Source organism: Pangasianodon hypophthalmus, chromosome 22, assembly GCF_027358585.1.
Source record: "Pangasianodon hypophthalmus isolate fPanHyp1 chromosome 22, fPanHyp1.pri, whole genome shotgun sequence".
NCBI classification, from domain to species: Eukaryota; Metazoa; Chordata; class Actinopteri; order Siluriformes; family Pangasiidae; genus Pangasianodon; species Pangasianodon hypophthalmus.
In genome coordinates, this window is record NC_069731.1 from 14,013,242 (window position 1) to 14,033,722 (window position 20,481).

General features: G+C 36.5%; 3 protein-coding genes across 3 annotated transcripts in view; all 3 read right to left on the bottom strand.

The window, feature by feature from the left end:
- Nucleotides 1-1,277: 1,277 nt before the first annotated feature.
- On the bottom strand, nt 1,278-6,326 carry timm21 (translocase of inner mitochondrial membrane 21). Its single transcript, XM_026937955.3, has 6 exons — nt 5,751-6,326; nt 5,610-5,672; nt 5,422-5,519; nt 4,214-4,287; nt 2,822-2,927; nt 1,278-2,626 (listed from the first exon to the last, which is right to left on the bottom strand). The coding sequence occupies exons 1-6, from the start codon at nt 6,046-6,048 to the stop codon at nt 2,534-2,536; spliced, it is 732 nt and encodes a 243-aa protein (XP_026793756.1). The 5' UTR covers nt 6,049-6,326; the 3' UTR covers nt 1,278-2,533.
- A 3,303-nt stretch (nt 6,327-9,629) lies between these two features.
- On the bottom strand, nt 9,630-11,561 carry LOC113541105 (TOG array regulator of axonemal microtubules protein 1-like). The gene is made up of 4 exons (XM_053228139.1): nt 11,146-11,561; nt 10,902-11,007; nt 10,308-10,543; nt 9,630-10,180 (listed from the first exon to the last, which is right to left on the bottom strand). Exons 1-4 carry the CDS (start codon nt 11,487-11,489, stop codon nt 9,961-9,963), a joined length of 906 nt encoding a protein of 301 aa, XP_053084114.1. The 5' UTR covers nt 11,490-11,561; the 3' UTR covers nt 9,630-9,960.
- Nucleotides 11,562-17,366: 5,805 nt separating this feature from the next.
- neto1l (neuropilin (NRP) and tolloid (TLL)-like 1, like) overlaps nt 17,367-20,481 on the bottom strand; it is a 101,637-nt gene continuing 98,522 nt past the window's right edge. Inside the window, exon 11 of the mRNA XM_026937887.3 lies at nt 17,367-18,151. The gene's annotated coding sequence lies outside the window, so the exon portion shown is untranslated. The remainder of the gene's footprint in view (nt 18,152-20,481) is intronic.

Below are 20,481 nucleotides of genomic sequence, written 5' to 3' on the forward strand. Positions count from 1 at the left end.
GCCATTTTCTAGGGGGTTTCAGTGCCGAATTCAGTAGGGATGGGCGATACCAGAGGACTTTCAAGACTAGGATCGTCGATATCGATATCGATATTTCTATGAAATGTTTTTGTGTGTATGTGGGTGGATTTTATAGTCCACATTGTATTTTTGAAAGCAAACATTATTAATATTAAATAAACTGCAATGGACTGGACTTCTCTTTTGTTACCTTTATTTTTAAAAAAAAAAATTACTGAACATTATTAATCAAACTTTTAACAAAATATAACACGTCACACAAACCATATTCAAACTAATGTTTCTAAATTATTTCTCCTTTATAGGTTTTTGTGAAGAAACAAGAGATAATAATAACGTATAAATTATTTCATTAAGAAAATCCACCATTATATATCAGGTGACAGAAACAGACATAGGTCAATGCAAAAAGTATCAAATATATTGATAAAATCCTACTGTTTAAATTAAAATGTCCAGTCTAAATTTTTATAATTATGTTATTACTGTGATATTCTGCTCCTCATGAAATATTTTAATATCTTCATTTTTTAATTCAAATAAATAAAATATCTAAAAATCTAATATCACTACAAGGATTCTGGTAAAGAACTGCTTCATGCCAGAAGCTGGGGGTCGTGTCTGTTACCTCCTCTTAATGGGAATTTGATGTGCATGTAAACATAGCCACAGTTGCATGTTTAATCCTCTTTCCATCCTGTAATTATCTCTATAGGAAGCCAGTCGATTTGAGACACACCCCATGCGTCTTAGTAAAGGGAGGAAGGCGTGGGCTGCATACACTGCTGCCAAACACAAAGAGGATGCAAGGCCTGATAAACTTTTAAAGATAAAGACATTAATTCAACAATTTTATCCACAGTTAAGTGGGTGGATTGTTGTAGTGTTATGGAGTATTGGGTAATATGGGTCATATAAAGTTTATTCAGCCTTCATACTGCATTGCGCAGCAGTGTTACTAAGCATTTAATCATCTTGTTCAAAAACTCAAGCAGATATTGTGATGTACCAAAACCTATTAGACTGTACAGTTATCATACCAGGGATTTGTCATTTAGGAATCCTAGCTCCAAAATATCTGCTTTTCCCCCCACAGGAGTTTAAACATCTATTTGCAGACAGAAGATAAATCTACAAGAAGATGGAGATTTAAAAATATAGAAAATGTGTTAAACACATCTGGTAGAATGTGTAGAATTTAGATTTATTAAATGATATAAAAGATTTAAACAGACTTCACTGATACAACTCCAAAATGAATGTATCGATTTATAGCTTTATTGTTCATAACAGAGAAATCCAAAACATGTCCAGCCAAACTCCAGAACAAAACCGAAGACAGACCAAATCAAATTATTAAAACACACACACACACACACACACACAAATATCTAAAATGCTGGACAGAAGCAACAGCTCAACAAAGTAAATTCCAATGTTACCTGTCCCTAAACAGAGAATATAAACTGGCAGAATACCTGAGCACGGTGTCCGACCCCAAACTAAGAAAAGTCCTGACCATGTCCAGACTCAGTGATCACAACCTCGCCATAGAGACGGGCAGACACAGACAGACCTGGCTACCAAAAGAAGACAGGCTGTGCCCCCACTGCACACAAAATGAAGTGCACTTCATAGTGCACTGCACTTTTTAACAACATGCCCTAATTATTCACAAATTAAGGAAACATGTTTTCTCCACTTCACAACCCATGAAAAAGCCTTCAGTCTGATGCCAGACAAGAACAAACTCCCACACCTGCTAGGAGAAACCTCAGCGAGCTCAAACCTGGCTGCCAGCTTTGTGAAACCCAGTCACGACAAAAGTGTAAGCAGTGGAACAGGAGCATCAACCACACAATAACACCAACACTGTGAACATGCACAACATGCTCAGTTTGACATGTAACATTTGGGTAATAAAACAAATCATTGTCTATATTTTTTTCCCTTCTTATTGCTCTTACTTTATTGAACTTCTGTAAATGTGTATGACTGTAATTTAAGGTTACCAGTGCTTTGGCAGCATAAAGCCTTTTACCAGCCCAATAAAGCTACTTGAATCTTTGAATATTGAAATGATTGTGCAATACTGCCCCCTGCTGGATCACAGTTCCTGATTTTCAGAGGTTTAAGAAATATTTCCTATCAAAGTTCTGTTAACAGCAAGTCAGACTTCATAAAGACATATGCACACATTATTTTATTTCCAAAATGTCATAAGTGCTATACATTACCTTTTTTTGTTATCCAAAAGTGTGTTCTATATGTTTCCCAAAATTTCAGCTTCTTCCTTACATTTAATTGAATTGAATGAGCAATTGAATCAGCAAACCTCAAATCATCTGATCATGATCAGATCACTGAAGCACCATAAAGCTAAACCAGCTGAATTCTGCAATCTGAATGACAAACTATATGATTCTTTTAGCATTATTTAAAAAAACAAAATCTTTTAGCTGCTTTGGCAATGCTGCAAGTGAAGCACTTTCACAAATCCTGCAGAAAATTCTCATCTGTTGTCCTCGATGACGATGGTCCTCCTGGGATACGTGTCCACGTCCACAAATATGTAACGGAATTCGTATTTTCCGCTTTCAGGATTCTGGGAAATGAAGAAACACAGTACACAGTCTCAGAACAGCAGGGACAAAGACACGAGAGTGTGCTAGGTGCTGGTACTGTTTACCTACAAAGTGCCCTGATAAATGGCAAATGAGTGCTGCTTATCATCAGAAACTGAGTGTGTATACACAATGTGTGCGTGTGTGTGTGTGTGAGTGGTTAGAACATGTTGCACCTCTCGTGATTCTGAGTGCACGGTGCCACGCAGTCCAGGCTCTGAACCCTCAATGTAGAATTTCAGCCTCATGTGCTTTTGTCCGTCCTTCATATACTCAACATGACTAGAGAAAGATCACAGGCTTACATAACATTCATTTCTTCCATGTTACTGACTGGTTAGCTTTTTACTATTTTGTTATTAGCACAGCACTGTTGCATTCACAAATCTGAGGTGTTGATTAATTTCCTATACGGCAGCTCTGACAGTCGTTCCGGCTGTAATTCTAATCCACGGCGACTTGTAAGATGTACGCGTCATGTAAACTGATTAAAAATGTGTAATTGATATGATTTTAATGGTTTTAAATGTGTAATTGTTGATATGGTATTTTCTGTGAGGAGATATTTATTTAGCATTTTTGGAAGGAGTCTTCAGTGGCAGTGCTTTGTAATAGTCAGAACTTGTTTACTGGACGTTCCACAACATCAAATGTATCTATAAATGAATAAAAAGTACAGTGTGGTATTTTTAATTAATATAAAAACTCATCTTTGGCAAAGTGCTGTGTTATAAGAGGAATAAGACACTTTGGGACATGCTATTATTGGAAAATAATCATCTTTGTGTTGGGCTGCATCACCCTGCTATTGATTATGTAAGGAATAACACACAACAGACCGTATTGTTATATGAAAATAATGCATGCCTGGGGAGTGTAATGCAGCGTGATGTGCAAGCTGAGTGCATTATTTTCATATAAAAGGACGGTCTGTTGTGTGTTATTCTGCTTATACCACAGTGATTTGACAACGACTGCAATGTTTAATTTATTAATGAACGACACATCACACATTTTAACAGTTTATAGATAGATTTAATGTTGTGGAACATCCAAGAGACAAGTTGGTTCCTGTTCTCATTTATGTTATAGCTGTGGTAAAGTCCTATCTCTCTGTCTCTCTTTCTCTCTCTCATCTCTCACACACACACGCAAAGCACAGCCTGTCATTTTACCAAGAAGATGGAGAAAGCGGAAAGCATAACTGAGATGTTTTTTGTTTTGTTATTATATCCATGTATATGAGTTGTTACTGTAGAAACAATATTGTATTAAAACGAGTACATTAATATTAACCTATCGTTAATATTAACGAATATTGCCTAATCAGATTTGAGCATTCAGCTGTGCTGTGGTATAAGTTCCTTTAACAGCATGCTGTCAAGTGTTTTATTCTTTACATATGACATAGGTCAAGCTTTGTTTCTCTTTAAAAAGTTTTTTTTTTTTTTTTAATCCGGAAAATATTGATTACTTGAAAGAACTGAAATATTGGGGCTAGAAAATTAATCTTATACACATTTACACACAAATCATCAGACCTAACTATGAATACTAAGGACTTATACCTAACTTGCTGTCTCCGTCCGCGGCGTGTGGTCTCTCCGTAGCCTTTAATGGGCTCACCAAAGGCTCCAATTACCTGTAACCCACAGAGAGTGAAGGCTAAAATCATATTCCTGTGTCCTTTCACATATAATAAATATGCTGCTTCATTTTATGAGTCACTCTTATTCCATTTTTTTTCTTTCATATTCAACAACTGCCCTTTTTTTTTTTTGCACAATATTGCATTACTATCCAGACCAATGACTTTTTCATGGAACTCCTCATAAGAGGATCAAAAACAGTCATAAGTAAAAGAGCACTTCTTTTATCCATTATCCATTAGTATAGTATCCATTGCATTTTTATTCACAGTACCAAAAGTTCCAGCAAGATACCTGCTTAATATCAGCACCAACAGGATCACTACTTACACACCATACACACAAACAACACAATAAAATAAATACATACACTACATGGTACGGCTGCACAATATATTGAAATTATGGAAATATCGCAAATGTAAATATTGCAATATCGCAAGGGCTTGTGACAACGTAATGATTTTAATACTTCGAAAACTTACGAAAAGTTTTAGGGTGACGCAGATAGCAGAGAATGTTTCTATTCCTCAAAAGAATGTGAAACATATATGTTGGTTATGTCATTTTCAGTTTTTAAATATATGAATATAATTTAAATTGATTTTACACACTTATTATTATTAAATCATTATTGAACCGCATATCGCAATATTTTTCTTCAATATCGTGCAGCCCTACTATATGGCCAAAAGTATGTGGACACCTGACCATCACACCCATATGTGTGTCTTTCTCAAATTGTTGCCACAAAGTTAGAAGCACACAATTGTATAGGATGTCTTTGTATGCTGTAGCTTTGCAATGTCCCTGCAGTGGAACTAAGGGGCCCCTGTGCACAAAGCACAGTCCATGATGGTCCAAGGTTTGAGTGAAAGAACTCGAGTGTCCTGCACAGAGCCCTGACCTCAACCCCACTGAACACCTTTGGGATGAACGGGAACATCGACTGCACCCCAGACCTCCTGAAATAAAATCCAAAATCTAGTGGAATCTAGTGGAAAGCCTTCCCAGAAGAGTGGAGATTATTATAACAACTGACTAAATCTAGACTGGGATGTTCAACAAGCACATGTGAGTGTGATCTCAGGTGTCCACGTCCTTTCATCCACAGTGTACATGCCTACCTCTGGGTGGGACTTGCATTTGTTAAAAGCCTTGCCGTAGATTTTGCTTGGACTTGATGATGAAAACAGCTCTTGGAAGATGACATACAGGAGTCCTCCTGTGACAAACCAAAAAATTGGGGATTTATAAAACGCAAGCATTAAATAACCAGAAACTGAGGATGATTTTCATTGGCCATTAACTTCACCTGTAACTCCAAGTCCAACAAGCACCACGATCAGATATGTGAAGTCTCTGCCAGCCTGCTTCACTGTTACAAATTCCACCATTTTTCATTAAGGAGCTTGTTCAGTAATTATTGCAGTTTAGTATGTGGGAATTTTGGTACCTTTCTGTGCAGCAGAGATGCCTGAAGAAGGCTGACTGGTGGAGGCTGACAGCTCCTTCTCTCTGTGTTGATCCTGAGCTTTATTTCTGCACTCAGCTCCAGTATGAACATTTCTCATTTGACTTAAAACTCTATAATAGTGCACACAAGCCCCCTGAGCCCTGGCACATTTCTTTACCCGAGTCAAACCAGGGCTATGCAGATGCAAAGCTGACAGAGGACACGGGGCATTGACACGGTTTAATATCTGTGCACAGTATGAAGCTTTGCCAAATCGGAATAGGAGTGAATAAAGCATTATAACCGCTATTAATATCTAACGTTACACGGCAATTCTAGCTAGCTAAGTCCTTCAGCACAGCAGCTAAGTCCTCGGCTAATTAGTTAGCGTCGCTAGCCTGAAACTTTTGCTAAGCTGCAATTTTTTTTTGGCAAAAAGTAGAATAGAAAAAACACTTTTATTTCAGAATTCTGTTGATAGAGAAACTCTACATTCTCATTAAAACGCAAAATCTCGTCATATTAGTGTGAAAACACCGACAACGCCATTGGCACGACAGTTAGCTTTCAAAATAGCAGCATATTAAAATATGAAAACTGAGCTAAACTATGTAATAGTAGCATATTAAAATATGAAAACTGAGCTCTCTCTCTCTCTCTCTCTCTCTCTACATATATATATATATATATATTTTTTTTTTTTTTTTTTTTTTTTTTTTGCGTATTTTTATTTTGAAAAATATGCTCGGGACATTAGTGACCATTTTATTATTTTTATTGTTCTGTAATAATAATAATAATAATAATAATAATAATAATAATAATAAAAGTATTGAACTTTTTTTTAGTAACTAGAAAGCGTTTCCTGTGTCTCGCGGCTTCACAGCGCAGTGATTCGCAAGTGTTCATGGGAGTCGTAGTTTCTTTTTCTTCACGTTTTCTTCGGTTGTAAATGAACCTTGATATTACAAGGTTATTCATTGAATTACATCTATTACATCTAATTATGAACTTCATTTACATTTGTAGAGTTAGAAGAGTCCTTCTTCAAAATCTAAACTCTGTAATTAAGTTGATATTGCTGTATAATCTGCTGTATAAAGACACAAAATTAGCACCACTGCTAATCACATGGGGTTGTTTAACGCTTCCACCATTTAAGCAGATATTTCTGTCTCAGAGTTCATTCAGTATACGTGAAAAGGACAAAAATACATCAATAATCAATATATTTTTCTGTTTTTTTTTCTGTTAACTGGTTAAAGGTTTTGAAATGACGCTGGCGATTAAGTCACTGAAGAGTCGTTTATCTTAAGAACTGAACACAAATCCTCTGTTTCTCATTTTCATTGATTGTTCATTTTTACAGCGCATTTCATTATTCTGTGTTTTTCACTTTCTCACATTCTCACTCTTTCCTGTGTGTGGATAAAGATCATCTGAGGAGCCACCTAATTTCATATGTTAGCTCGTTGTCTCTGAATTTACAGGAGGTGATCTGGAGAGAGGCATCAGGCTGAAGGTCAGGGAGTATGGCTGATAAGATGAACATTCTCTCAGCTAAGCTCAATGTCAGGATCAGAGAACATTGAGGAATCCGTCAGTGCCAAACAAATCCTTAATAAAGCCACTCAGGTTGTGTGTGGTTATCCTAGTGAAGAGGTTACCTCTACACATTTCCACTGGTTTATACAGTGTGACAGATTTGGGTGCCAGGACAGCACAATCACCCACTTTGTCAATAGAGCTGGGTCGATTTGCTGCTAAAATCTTATACACAGTGATCAGTGGCTTGTTCTTGAAACAGATTGGAAGCTCAGGTCAGTGAAGCGCAGTTAAATGATGCTGATGCATGCTCAGCTCCCAACTCAAAGAGCTTTTCAGATGATTTTCCAAAGCACCAAAGGATTTTTGGACTTGGAGAGAAAAAGCAGGGTGCTGGTGCAGCAGCAGCAGCAGCAGTTGATGTTGATCAACCTCAAGAATAACTGAAGGGAGAAACCCCCCAGAACAAACAACAACAGAAAGAAGCTGCAGAACAAGCCTGGAAGAGAATCACAAAAGAAGAATGCAACAGTTTGGTGATGTTATTGCAAGCAAGGGATATGCAACCAATTATTAAGTGTTATTTTCTGTTATTATCTGTTCCTATACTTTTGCTCACCTAAAAATTGAGTGGTCTGCCGTCAAAGGTGTTCTAAGTTGTTTAACACATCTAGATGTAAATATGAAATGAATGCTGAAATTCTGATCTATCATCTCATGTTCATCTTTGATCTTCATGTCTTAGTGCCTGTGTATGAGCTGCTACTATAGAAACAACATATTAGCATGAGCGAATTAATATAAACTTATCATTCACATTACAGCCAGAACTAATGTCTGAGCTGTGCTGTTATACAAAAATAATGCACACCTTCTGACCAATCAGAATCGAAAATTCAACCGTTCTCTGGTATAAGATAAGATAAGACAAGATATCTACTAGAAATAAAATAAAAATAGAAATTTTCTTTAAAACTGTACATGTGTAAAATGTAGATCTAATAAAACAGATGTAAGTGTATAAATATAAGTGCAATATAAAAAGGAAAAGGGAAATATTCTTTTTAAAAACTGTACATGTATGAAATACTGACTGACTTAACAGTGAGCAGCTTTCAGGTTTTAGAGAAGCCTTCTGTGGAGGAAGGGGAGGAGATGTACAGTCAGGTGCCACTGAGAGAAAACCCCTAACAGCCTGATGGATGGATTTATAACTCGTAGAATTCTGTCTTCCTGTGCAGACTCTGCAGGTTTGCTTTCATTTGTTCCTAAAAATTAAACTTTTTGCTGTAATAAAAATGCTGTTTGGGGCCTTTTGGAGGATGTCAAATCAAATTCAATCTTATTTGTCACATGCATAAACATACACAGTACAACTTGCAGTGAAATGCTTTATACAACTGTTCTGACATAAAATAAGAAAATATAGAAAAATATTAAATATAAAGAAAAATATATACATAAAAAATATATGAAGGGATTTTTTAAAAAAGTGTATAAGACTATATAGATGGATATACGAATGGCAGCAGCAGTCTGACAGTACAGATATAAAGTGCGGATATGTGCAGTTTTGTGCAATATGTGCCGTTTGTGCGATGTAATGTGCAATAATGTGCAATGTGCAATAAATGCAATAATAAATTCTAAATTGCAATACTAAAATAAATTAGTAATGTTATGTAATGTAGATGTAAATGGAGGTTGGGTGTTTGAAGGAGATGTATGGATGGAGATGAATGATTCTTAGTCCTTGGTGTTGTACTGGTTGAAGGCCCGAATGGCCTGCGGGAAGAAGCTCCTCCTCAACCTCTCTATATTAGCCTTTAGGGAGCAGAAGCACTTCCCTGACCGCAACAGAGAGAAGAGTCCATTGTTCGGATGGTAAAGTAAAACGCCTCAGCTCCAGTCCTGGATGTCCTGAGTTTAATCGTTTCACACATTTATTTTCATGCCCTTATGAATGAAATCAGTTGTGTGAGATGAGGAACATCAGCAAACAGTGAGCAGTCAGTGCAGTGAGACACATCTGATTTCGCCCTGTCCTAAACGCTACAACTCATACACAATTAGCTATTTTATAAAACGTCCTGAATTTAATATAACATTTCAAGATCATGTAGTGTCATTACTGGTCACCAAATGACTATGTATGTTACCCAGAATGCATTGTGGGCACATGCCTGGGAAATGTCTGTCACATGTTTCTTGTTGTGTAACAAAATAAAACAGAACTCATAACTCAAATAATCTGTAACATATCACTACTTTACACGCATACTGTAATGTGGAATATTAATCACATCACACAGATTCACTCTGCTTTGTTAAGAAGCTCTTTTATTTCAGAATTATAAAATATTTTGCAAACTGCCTTTAACATATTTGATATTCCAAACTAGAGGGATCTGTTCCTATGTTTTTTTTTAATGTATATCAAAAAGAAGAGAAACAAACATAAGCTGACCTAATAATTCATACATATTGTTAGTGTCTTCAGTGAGGAATTTTTTACTTGCCCTTGCTGATGATTTCTTTGACTGTCCTTCTGTCTTTTTCCGGCACAAACTTGTCTACCATCTTAATCAAATGTTTGTCTGTGGCCAAAAACTGAAGTGTGTTCTAGGCAACTGACCTGCGAAGAAGATTTAAAAATGGCTGGATTTTAAAAAAGTGTGCTAAACAGCAAACCATATGGGAAGAGGCAGAAGAATTCAGCCACGTACCTCACTTCCTGTGCAGCGTCTAGAGCTAATTTGCTGATGTCAGACACGAAGCGCCCTGTGGCGTTCTTCTTGCCAGTCAGCAGGCATGAAGCACCAGCAACCTGAGTGAGTTCATCCAGATGCAGCACCATGTGCTTTCTCACGAGAGGGTCCGGATGGCTGAAGTGCAAACACAGAACCAAGAGCTGTTGAGTTGTTTCGTCATTTATATAAAACAAATAAATCTAATTATATTTTATAAACAATATTTTCTCATAACTCAAGGCTGAAAGAACAATTTCTTTACCTGAGTCCTCCCTTAAGTAAAGCGTTCATGACATGGACAGGTGAGCAGCTGTACACCATGGCACTGAGCGCCATGTCCACTTTCTCTCTGATAAACCCAATGGCCTCACTCACTCTGTACAGCAAGACAGTGGCCGTGCGCTCACACTCCTTGTCCATCTCTTTGCGAAGGTGGGCAAATAGGTGGGTCATCGTAATAATGGCAGCATGCGTCAATGTGGTGCGCCGGTTTTCCACCTGAAGTGGTGGACAGAAGAGCGAGAGAGCAGAGTCAGTGTTTGTCTTTACTCTGAGGAACAGCACAGAGGTTCTTTAATGATCACCAAATATTAGAGTTGCATTTTTCTGGACCTTTTTGTGGTTCTCAAAATCAGAACCTTTTTATGGACTAAGTAAATGCTACCACATTGAAGAGGTTCTTTAACAATTACAAAATATTACAAAATATAATTACAAATGTTAGCTTTACCTTTAACATTGTACCTCAAGAGTTTTTATGGAAATAAAGCTAAGTTAGTATGGACTCTCTTGTCTAGTGTGTGTGTGTGTGTGTGTGTGTGTGTGTGTGTGTGTGTGTGTATGATGTGTGTGCTACCTCTTTGAGCACAGCCAGGCAGACGTCATGTAAACTGGGCAGCAGAATGTCAGGGTGATGCTCAGCCAGAGCACGTACCACTTTCAGCCCCTCCATTTTTTTCTGCCTGCAATGAGTGATGCATTAGACTGAGATGAATCTGTCTGGGAGGCTGTTATTACAGTAAGACATGATAAATATTAGCACAGTCAAAAAGGTGAAGCCTTTATAAGAATAATATGAAAAATGTTGACTAAATACATACAAGTCCTGGAGCTTCAGCAGCTGAAACAACTCATCAAGTGCTTCTACAGGTCTGGCTAGGGGCTTCTCACTAATCAGGCCTAGGTCTTGGAGTTTGTCTGGCCTTGAAGCAGCCATGTTGTCTACAGGCTCGTAGCTGACTTCCTCTTCTTTTTTGTGGCTAACTACAGCCGGCTTTCTAGCAGCCACATTACTTGCAGGCTCGAGATGAAATGGTGGCATGATCTTGCAAGCTACAGGCTCCATTTTGGTAGCCATGTTGCCTAAAGCTGGGAGCTTCTTTTGCCTTGTTAGTTCTGTCATGCTAGCTCTCTTGTTTGTCTCCATCCTGTTAACTGAATACATAGAAAGACAGTCTTGCCACTGTTAGTTCATTTCCTTATTCAGCTTCTGCTTCATTCTTACACACTGAAGTAGCTGCTGATGTTAGGCATCTCTTTGGCCTGATTAGAGGTTAGTTTAGTTGTTTCTGCTAATAATGAGTGAAATTGGGGTTTGGGTAGAGGGAGGTGGTCCTGCACCATTTTTTCTGCACCATATATCCATAATTTGTGTTTTGATTCATCTTACATATTGGTTTATTTTTTCTATCCATGTTTAAGAAAACTAGTTGTGATCTATTTATGGTGCTTTAAGTATTTTAAGAGTCATTTACTTTTCACTCCTGCAGCTTACCTCTTGCAGTGTAGTTCCTAGAGGCACAATTGTTGTTATTGTAGTTTTCCTCGTCCCTCCTGTCCCGGCACCCATTTGGTCCACACAGCCAAAAGCTGCTGGATGGAAGAGGGGATTCGAGATCTTCCTTGATCTCAGACCAGCCACAGATGCGCCTCTTAATGGCCTCCTGGGTTTGTTCGTATGCAGTGGCCTTTTTTCTCAAGCTCTGGCAGCGGGATGCTAGGTGTTCCTGCCGCTCTCGCTCCATCTGCTCCAGCCGGGCATCATCAGAGACGATGGGTTTTGGAACACGGCTCTCCCACCAGTGATACTGGATGACACAAGAATGCTTTTATTTGTCAGTTTTCTATTCCTCTTTTTGGTAAGAAGGATTTACAGGCTAAGAATGAACTTTCTCTTGGAATACACTAATAGTTTCAAAGAACTTTAAAACAGAGTCGGACTTTAACTAACAGCAGTATATATTCAGTACAAAAATTAAATATTTGCTTTCCACAATTTTTCAAATACTTCACAGTTTTAAAAAAATCAAACATTTTAAATGTATTCTAAATACATTACTCTTATGTATGTATTTGAACAGAATATATTGCTGAATACATCTAGAAAGGTGAATTCAGCATTTTGCCATCAAGCCTTTTTCAGTTCTTCTTTTCTTCATATTTATTGTTCCACAAAACCATTAAACATTAACAAAACATTCATTCTTAAATATTTATCCCTCATTACAAATAAATGTCATGTATCTTAATAAATGAAACACCAGTGTGTTTTTGCGTTTCCTCGCACTCATCATCTCTCTTCTTGTGTCTGCAGCTTCCTCGTGCCAATATCCAAAATCCATTTAGTGTTTTAGAAAAAAATAAACACTTAACTCGTGTGGGATAAGCTTGTGTGATCTGTGTGAGAGGATATGTGTGTCTATGGAGCTAAACTATACATTAAGCATTATGACCTTACAGTAGAATGTTGATGATGTCATAATGTGCTGGGAGTTTTCATGCAGTTTATATCTGTATTCAATAGCTATATATATATATATATATATATATATATATATATATATATATATATATACAGTATATATATATATACACACACACACACATATATATATATATATATATATATATATATATATATATATATATATTATATATATATGTATATATATGTGTGTGTGTGTGTGTGTGTATATATATATATGTATATCAACATTCTACTATATATATATATATATATATATACAGTACTGTGCTAAAGTCTTAGGCACATGCAAAGAAATGCTGTAGAGCAAATATGCCTTCAAAAATAATGAAATGAAATGTTTCTATATTAAAAAAAATACTATAAAGAGCAGTAAACAGTAAAAGATGAAACAAAGTCAATATCTGGTGTGATGATCCTTCACTTTAAAAAAAAACAGTAGTCTCAGGTACAATTTGTGCAGTTTTATAAGGAAAAGTGCTACTGAGCATCTTGCAGAAGCAGCCACAGCTCTTCTGGAGACTTTGACTGTCACACTTGCTTCTTATTTTTGCAGCGAAACCCAGCAGCCTTCATTATGTTTTTTTGTGACTCTTATGTAATATGCTGCTTTCTTTACTGACATATAAACATTTTTCTGTAACATTTAATTTTTGCTGTAAAACTAATGTTTGGAAATCTAAAGTGTTCTTGTACTGAATCAATAATGTAGAAGTCACAAAATAAAAATTTATAACAAAGTTTGTACTAAAAAAATAAGACTTTTGCACAGTACATATATACATATACATATATATATTCAGCACAGTAGAGAGGTTGGGAAGGAACTTGTGGTAGTAGTTCACAAGCCCCAGATATGAGCAGAGTTGAAACACATCTGTGGCTGTGGTGCATTTAACACAGCTTTAGTTTTATCCTGTGACTTGTGGAGACCATCTTTGTCTATCACATGACCACAGTAAAAGATCTGGGTCTTGAAGAACCCACATTTTTCTTTATTGGCTCTCAGTCCATTTTCACGCAGTCGAGTCAGCACCTGTTGTAAGTTATGTAGGTGGTCTGTTTCATCCTTCCCTGTCACAATGATATCATCCAGGTAACACTGCACTCCAGGAATGTTCTGCAGCACTGGGTCCATTGCTCTCTGCCACAAGCCAGGGGCTGAGGCAATTCCAAAGACCAAATAGTTGTACTGGTAGAGCCCTTTATATGTGTTAATGGTCAAGAATTTCTTGGAGTGATCCTCCATCTCCATTTGGAGGTAGGCTTGAGCTAGATCAATTTTTGTGAAGCGTTCTCCACCGGATATATCCTCAATACGTGACAGAGGATACTGTACTGTATGGAGTACCGGATTGATGGTTACTTTAAAGTCCCCACAAATACACACATTTCCTGCCTTGCCTTTTTTCATCACTGGGACTATGTGCGTCACCCACTCACTCCACTCTGCCTTAGTTAAGATTCCTGTTTTGTCCAAATTATCCAACTCTGCCTCCACCTTGGGATGAATTGCATAAGGCACTGGGTGAGCCCTAAGGAAGCGTTTTCTAGAATTTGAGTTAGAGTCTTTGTGTGGCTTTGTTTGTGACTTGAGTGGGCACATTCAGGCTTTTTATGGCTTGCCAGTTCACAGTCCAATGGTATTTACCTCAGCCATTCATGTCCAAATAACGCAGGGCCTCCATTCTCCAGTGCGTACAGGTCCAACTGCTGCTGGTTCTCTTTGTAGTTTACAGTTACTGCCAGTTTACCTTTTGGAGACATTTTTTCCACCAGTATATGTCTTTAATATCACTCTTTTGCAGTGATATGTTTGAGAACAATCACTTGTAATCAGCTGTGGAGACAACTGATAAAGCAGATCCAGTGTCTAACTCCATTTTGAGAATCAAGTGACTCTACAAACTACCTCATTAATGCTGTACAGTTCGAGACAGGAGAGGTAGTCAGTATCTGTATCTGTATCTGTATCTGTACTTGTATTTCTTTCATTTTCAGTCACCTTATGCACATTGGTGGCTTTACGTTTCACTTTAGGGGTTCTGTCCTTGTGTGTCTTCCGCGTTTATGTTTTGCACACTCTCTCAATGTGCCCTTTGTTATGACACCTCCTGCACTCCTTGTCCTTGAACCAGCAGTCATTTCCATGATGAGACATTTTTCCTCAACGGTATCATTTCTGCCTTTTCTCTGGGTTCAGTGTCATTTTATTTGCTGCACATTCCATTGATTTTTGCTGCAATTCTAATGCATCTTTTGCTGCTGTCTCCATGGATACTGCAATGTTCTAGCGTCAATGCACATTCTAGTGTCAAGTCTTTTTCTCTCAGCAGTCTTTTTTGTGTGGTCTCGTTATGCATTCCACGTACAAGTCTATCTCTTATCTCTATCTCCAGTTCCAAACTGACAATGATCTGACAATCTGTGTAGCTCTGCTATGTATTTGGAAATACTTTCTCCTTTAGCTTGATTCTGTTTATGGAATCTGAACCTTTCTGCAATTACCAAGGGTTTGGGGTTCAAATGTGCATGTAAAATGTCCACATTTTGCTTGAACGTTTTATCTGCTGGTTTTTCAGGGTTTTACAGACTAAGAAGCAATCCGTATGTCTTTGTGCCCATCACACTCAGCATGACAGCCAATTTCTTACCATCTGCGATAGCATTAGCCTCACAGTACAGTTCCACTCTTTCGACATAAGTTCCCCAATTCTCAGCATTACTGTCAAATGCAGTGATAGTTCCAATTATCAAAATCTTTGTTCATTTCCAAGTCCATTTTTACAAATACAGAAAATGATACTTACAAAATGTTTCAAAAAATTAAAAATAAAAATTAGCATGAGTTTCATGAAAAAAAAATCCAAAAACATGCTGTTCCATATTTTGATGTCACTACTGCCAAAACACGGATTTTTAGTTCATAGAAACATAGAGCTTTATTTTAGCCACACCCCTCTATTTCGGACCAGGAAGTGAGACTACCTCTCTATCCTTCAAGGTCACATGGTGAAAAGTTAGCTCCCAATAACTTGAAGCAAGGAGAAAGAAATAAGAAATAAAGGAAGAAGAAAAGCTCAGAAAATGAAAGAAAAGGTCAGAAAATCATGTAGAAAAAGACAAAAACACAGGATATCGATGAAAAGGCAAATAGAGAGATAGACATTTGACAAATCTTCCACACCTCCTAGCATTTCTATTGAGGTTGATCAGACACCAAAGTGTAGACCTTCAGGACAAAGAAGAATGAGAAGCGCAAAAAGAAAGTTACAAAAATTAGAGCAGAAGGTCCAAGAAATGAAGGCTCTGGGTGTGAAGAGATTCCCCGTGCAGTTGATGATGCCACTGAAGACCTTGTTGGAAAGTGGTGTATTGTAACATATGACAATGAGCCATATCCTGGAATCATTGAAGATGTGGAAGAAGGTGATATGTACATCTTTTATTTCTCTCATACTTCACATATTTCTAATGCAAACATTCCATTTATTTAAACTGCATTAGATACTGTATACTATATATACACAGATTATTAGATTATTCCATTTTGATCAAATGTTTGTGTCTTTTATGTAAGGTTTCAATACCCATAATACCTGCCATGTCTCAGTCTCAGTTCTTTAATTTTACTCCTCATCATGTCTACAGGTGCCCTGGAGGTCATGCACTACACTGGGAAAAAATGCTTTTTTGGCCACGGATGGAGGACTAGATTTGGTTCACAGTGGACAAGGTCATGACCTTAATCTGTCCACCTGAAAAAGTCACACAGCGGCATGTCCAGCTCAGTCCAAAAGTGTTCATAGCAGTGTGTGGACAGCTAAACTGGACATAATGGACATAATCAGTTTCATTTTAATTAGTTTGTTTGTATACTGGTTGTGTTTTGTACAGGACTGGTGCTGTTCTGTAATGACCTGTTTTACCATTTCTGATCTGTTCATTCATATGTCTTATATGAAACACTTCTCTTGGTATTGGCACAAGAAGAGCTGAATTGTATTATATTTGTTATAATATAAATATACAGTATATGTATATTATATAATAAAATATATTATTTTGCATATGTCATGGTTTTTAAAGAAATTAAAACCTCCATTCTTATTTCTGTTGTATGAGTTTCTTTTTCATTAACGTGTGCGAGTTAAATAGGGTATAGGGTATGGCAATGCTTTTTCTTCATACAGTACATCTCTGGCAATCACAGCTTCCAGTATTTTATTGTGAAATACACAGAAAGTTATATTTAATGTACTCCATATTTAACGATAATACTAAAAGCAAACACAAGGGTTGGCTGTTAATTTTACAGCAAAAATCAGACCTTCAATTTATGATAGTTTTGAAGTTTTTTTATATTGTATGTTACTCTAAATAAACAACAGTAGCTAAATATTAAATATTAAATATTATATTATTAAAATATTATATTACAATAATAATGCACAACTTCTGACTAATTCGATTCAAAAATTCAATATAATATAATATAATATAATATAATATAATATAATATAATATAATATAATAACCAAGAGCAAAGCAGTGATCTGACAGTATTAATAACACTTTATTAAATATGATCTGTTCAAGATCTAATGTTTAAACAAGTTGAGACCCTTTAGCAAATTAACAGACTTCCCAGTGATGATTAATGAAGAAAACAATCCAATGTATGTGTCTTTGCCTCCATTTTATTGGTAGAAAAACAAAACATCGGATAGCGTTTTTTTTTCTATTGACATATGCATAGACAAGACTTGCTAATCTAATTTTTATAGATTGTTAATATTTTAGGGGCTTCACATTCTTCCTTCAGTTTTTGTTCATAAAGAGGTATTTAATGTTAAATGGTAAATTACTGGGCAGCTGTAACAAGATTAGAAAACCTATCACAGGAAAGTAGTCCACTTTAATTTGGGGAAAAAGGTCAAATTTTGCATCAACATTCAGCATAGTTTATATTCAAAAGTCGTTTTAGCGTTACAAGAGTTTCTTAAAGGTCAACTGAGAGAGGAAAAAAACAGCTTGTCAGATTATTCCACACATAGGAAACAATTGAGAATAGAATGACAAATCCTAACCAAAACCCCAGCAACACACCCACATTACAGTTTATCGTTTATGGTTGTAGAAATTCTGTCCTTAGTGTTCAGTCGGCATAGGAACAAAATCCACTGCACAAGCAACCCAACAAATGTTTAATCCGCCAGAGAAAATGCAGGTGTAACTGCTGTTAAGTTTGTCACTGAGCGCAACAGTGTTGTAGCAGGGTTTACAAGTTTCCTCCTTCAAGTTGTCACACCTGGGAAGATGCAGGGATGTGATGCATCTGCCTGGAGAAAAATGAAAATACTATTAAGATGAAAAAAAAATTGTACAAAATTCCAGCTGTAAATATACACTCACTGTTGCCTTTACTGGGAACCGCTGCTCATTCATGTGACTATCCAATCAGCCAATCATGTGGCCGCAGCAGCACAATGCATAAAATTTCATAGCACCTTCAGCTAATGTTCACTTCAAAACAAAAAAGTGATCTCAATGCCGCAGCCTGTGGCGTGGTTGTTGGTGCCAGACAGGCTGGTTTGAGTATTTCAGAAACTGCTGATCTCCCTGGCTTTTTAATCTTACACACAACAGTCTTTACAGTTTTGATCTCCCGGGCTTTTTAATCTTACACACAGCAGTCTTTACAGTTTACATAGAATGGTGCGAAAAACAAAAAACATCCAGTGAGCCACAGTTCTGCCTCGGAAGCCTTTTTGAAGACAGAGAGCTCAGACTAGAATGGTCAGATTGGTTTGAGCTGACAGGAAGGCTACAGTTACTCAAATAAGCACTCTTTATATACATGGTGAACAGAAAAGAATCTCAGAACACGCAATACATCGAACCCTGAGGTGGATGGACTAGAGCAGCAGAAGACCACATCAGGTTCCACTCCTGGGAGCCAAGAACAGGAATATGAGACTACAAAACTGGACAGTGGAAGATTGGAAAAATGCTGTCTGGTCTTTTTCCAGCCTTCACCTGCCACATGATTGGCTGGTTGGATAATTACTGGAATGAGCAAGTGCACAGGTACTAAACGGTGAGTGTATGTCAGATTGTCTTGTTGTCAGGAACCAATATTGTGCATTATGTTCACTGGATATCTAATCAGGTCCATCTACCAAACAACTGAACATTGTAGGTGTACAGATACAAGCTACCAGCTACAAGCTACACTGGCTATTAACTTCCACATTGACTACAATGTCCTGCTCGTGAAATTTAATGCTCTGAATGGTTTATTTCCAGTGTATTTTGTGAATCTCCTTAAACAGTATAGCCCACCCCGAACACGTTGCTCAATTGAGGCAGGCCTACTGTTAGATCCAAGAATCCCTCACAGAAAAGGTTTATTTCTTACATTGTCTCTAAACTCCAGAATAATGTTCCAGGGTACATTAGGAATGCTAGTTTAATAAGTGCTTTGAATCCAGATTAAAAATCTAAAGACCTGTTTTTGTAAATTTTATTTTGTTAAATTGACTTTTTATGATTAGCAGTTTCTTATAGATTGGTAGTCAACTCATTAATGATTGTACATTAATGTGCCTTACCATCTATTGTTCTTCTTCTTATTTGTAATGTTAAGTGTTTTTATCAGGTATATTTTTGCATGGTCCTCCCTCTCAAAATAAACATAATGTAAATAAATTCACAAACAATCCAGATAAGAGGAACATGTCATGGTGTGTTTTAAAGTGTACTGGTGAAAAATATCACGTTCAAGTTAAACTAGTGGCATTAGTTTTCATATGTATTGTTGAGTATTACTATTATGAACTTTTTTGCTAAGTTAGCTAGACAATTTTCTCTGCAAATATTGCCTAATTGTATTAGCTTGCTAAATGATTCTACTCATTATTAATCTGATACAGTATACTTATTATTAATAATAAATGGATAATAAAATATTGATTAAAATGTTACACAGTATAATCAACTCAATATGCATAAAACATAATGTACTGCTACGTAATATAACACATATACATATAAAACACAATATTTTGCTTAGTAATATTACATATTGGTTATAAACATTACGTACTGATTATAAATCACATTCGCAACTATGTCTATATGTGTTTGCAGTTTGTATTACTGTTACAACTACTACACAGTTGTTTTGTTTTTTTTCCCCCACAAGTATAATATATCTATAATTTTTTAACTGATATGATGCTGCTAATGCATTTCTCCACTTGTATGAAAATATTTTACTGTTGCAAATACTTTGGGGCAAATGGAACAACACACATGGACAGTTTTTCAAGGTTTATTAATTTTGTTGAAACATACAAATATTGATAATAAATTTCTTAGACAATTCAGCTACAAAGATTTGCACCCAAATGTTAATGTAGCAGGTTATTTTCATCAAAGCATCACTATATTAAAGATTTATCCTGCAAAATTATCCAGGTCTAATGAAATACTCTCAATGAATTAGGTTAGCTAGAGATATTTCTAAATTTTTATTAGATAGATAAGTTTTATGCAGTTTCCTTCCTGTCCAAAAGGTACACAATTTGCCTAAAATGTGGTGTATCCAAATTTTTAATGTCTGAACTTTGTCTCTTTAGTTTTGCACTTGTACTACAAGGCTATTATG

Bases quoted from the DNA above. Each gene is read 5' to 3' on its own strand.
- LOC113541105 (XM_053228139.1), bottom strand. From the start codon at position 11,489: ATGTATTCAGTTAACAGGATGGAGACAAACAAGAGAGCTAGCATGACA. The intron at 11,008-11,145 runs GTATGTATTTAG...CACTCATTGCAG, and splicing joins CTGCTGAAGCTCCAGGACTT to GCAGAAAAAAATGGAGGGGC. The intron at 10,544-10,901 runs GTAGCACACACA...CCACCACTTCAG, and splicing joins GCCTGGCTGTGCTCAAAGAG to GTGGAAAACCGGCGCACCAC.
- timm21 (XM_026937955.3), bottom strand. From the start codon at position 6,048: ATGCTTTATTCACTCCTATTCCGATTTGGCAAAGCTTCATACTGTGCA. The intron at 2,928-4,213 runs GTATAAGTCCTT...ATCTTTCTCTAG, and splicing joins GGACGGAGACAGCAAGTTAG to TCATGTTGAGTATATGAAGG. The intron at 2,627-2,821 runs GTGCAACATGTT...TTCATTTCCCAG, and splicing joins TGCACTCAGAATCACGAGAG to AATCCTGAAAGCGGAAAATA.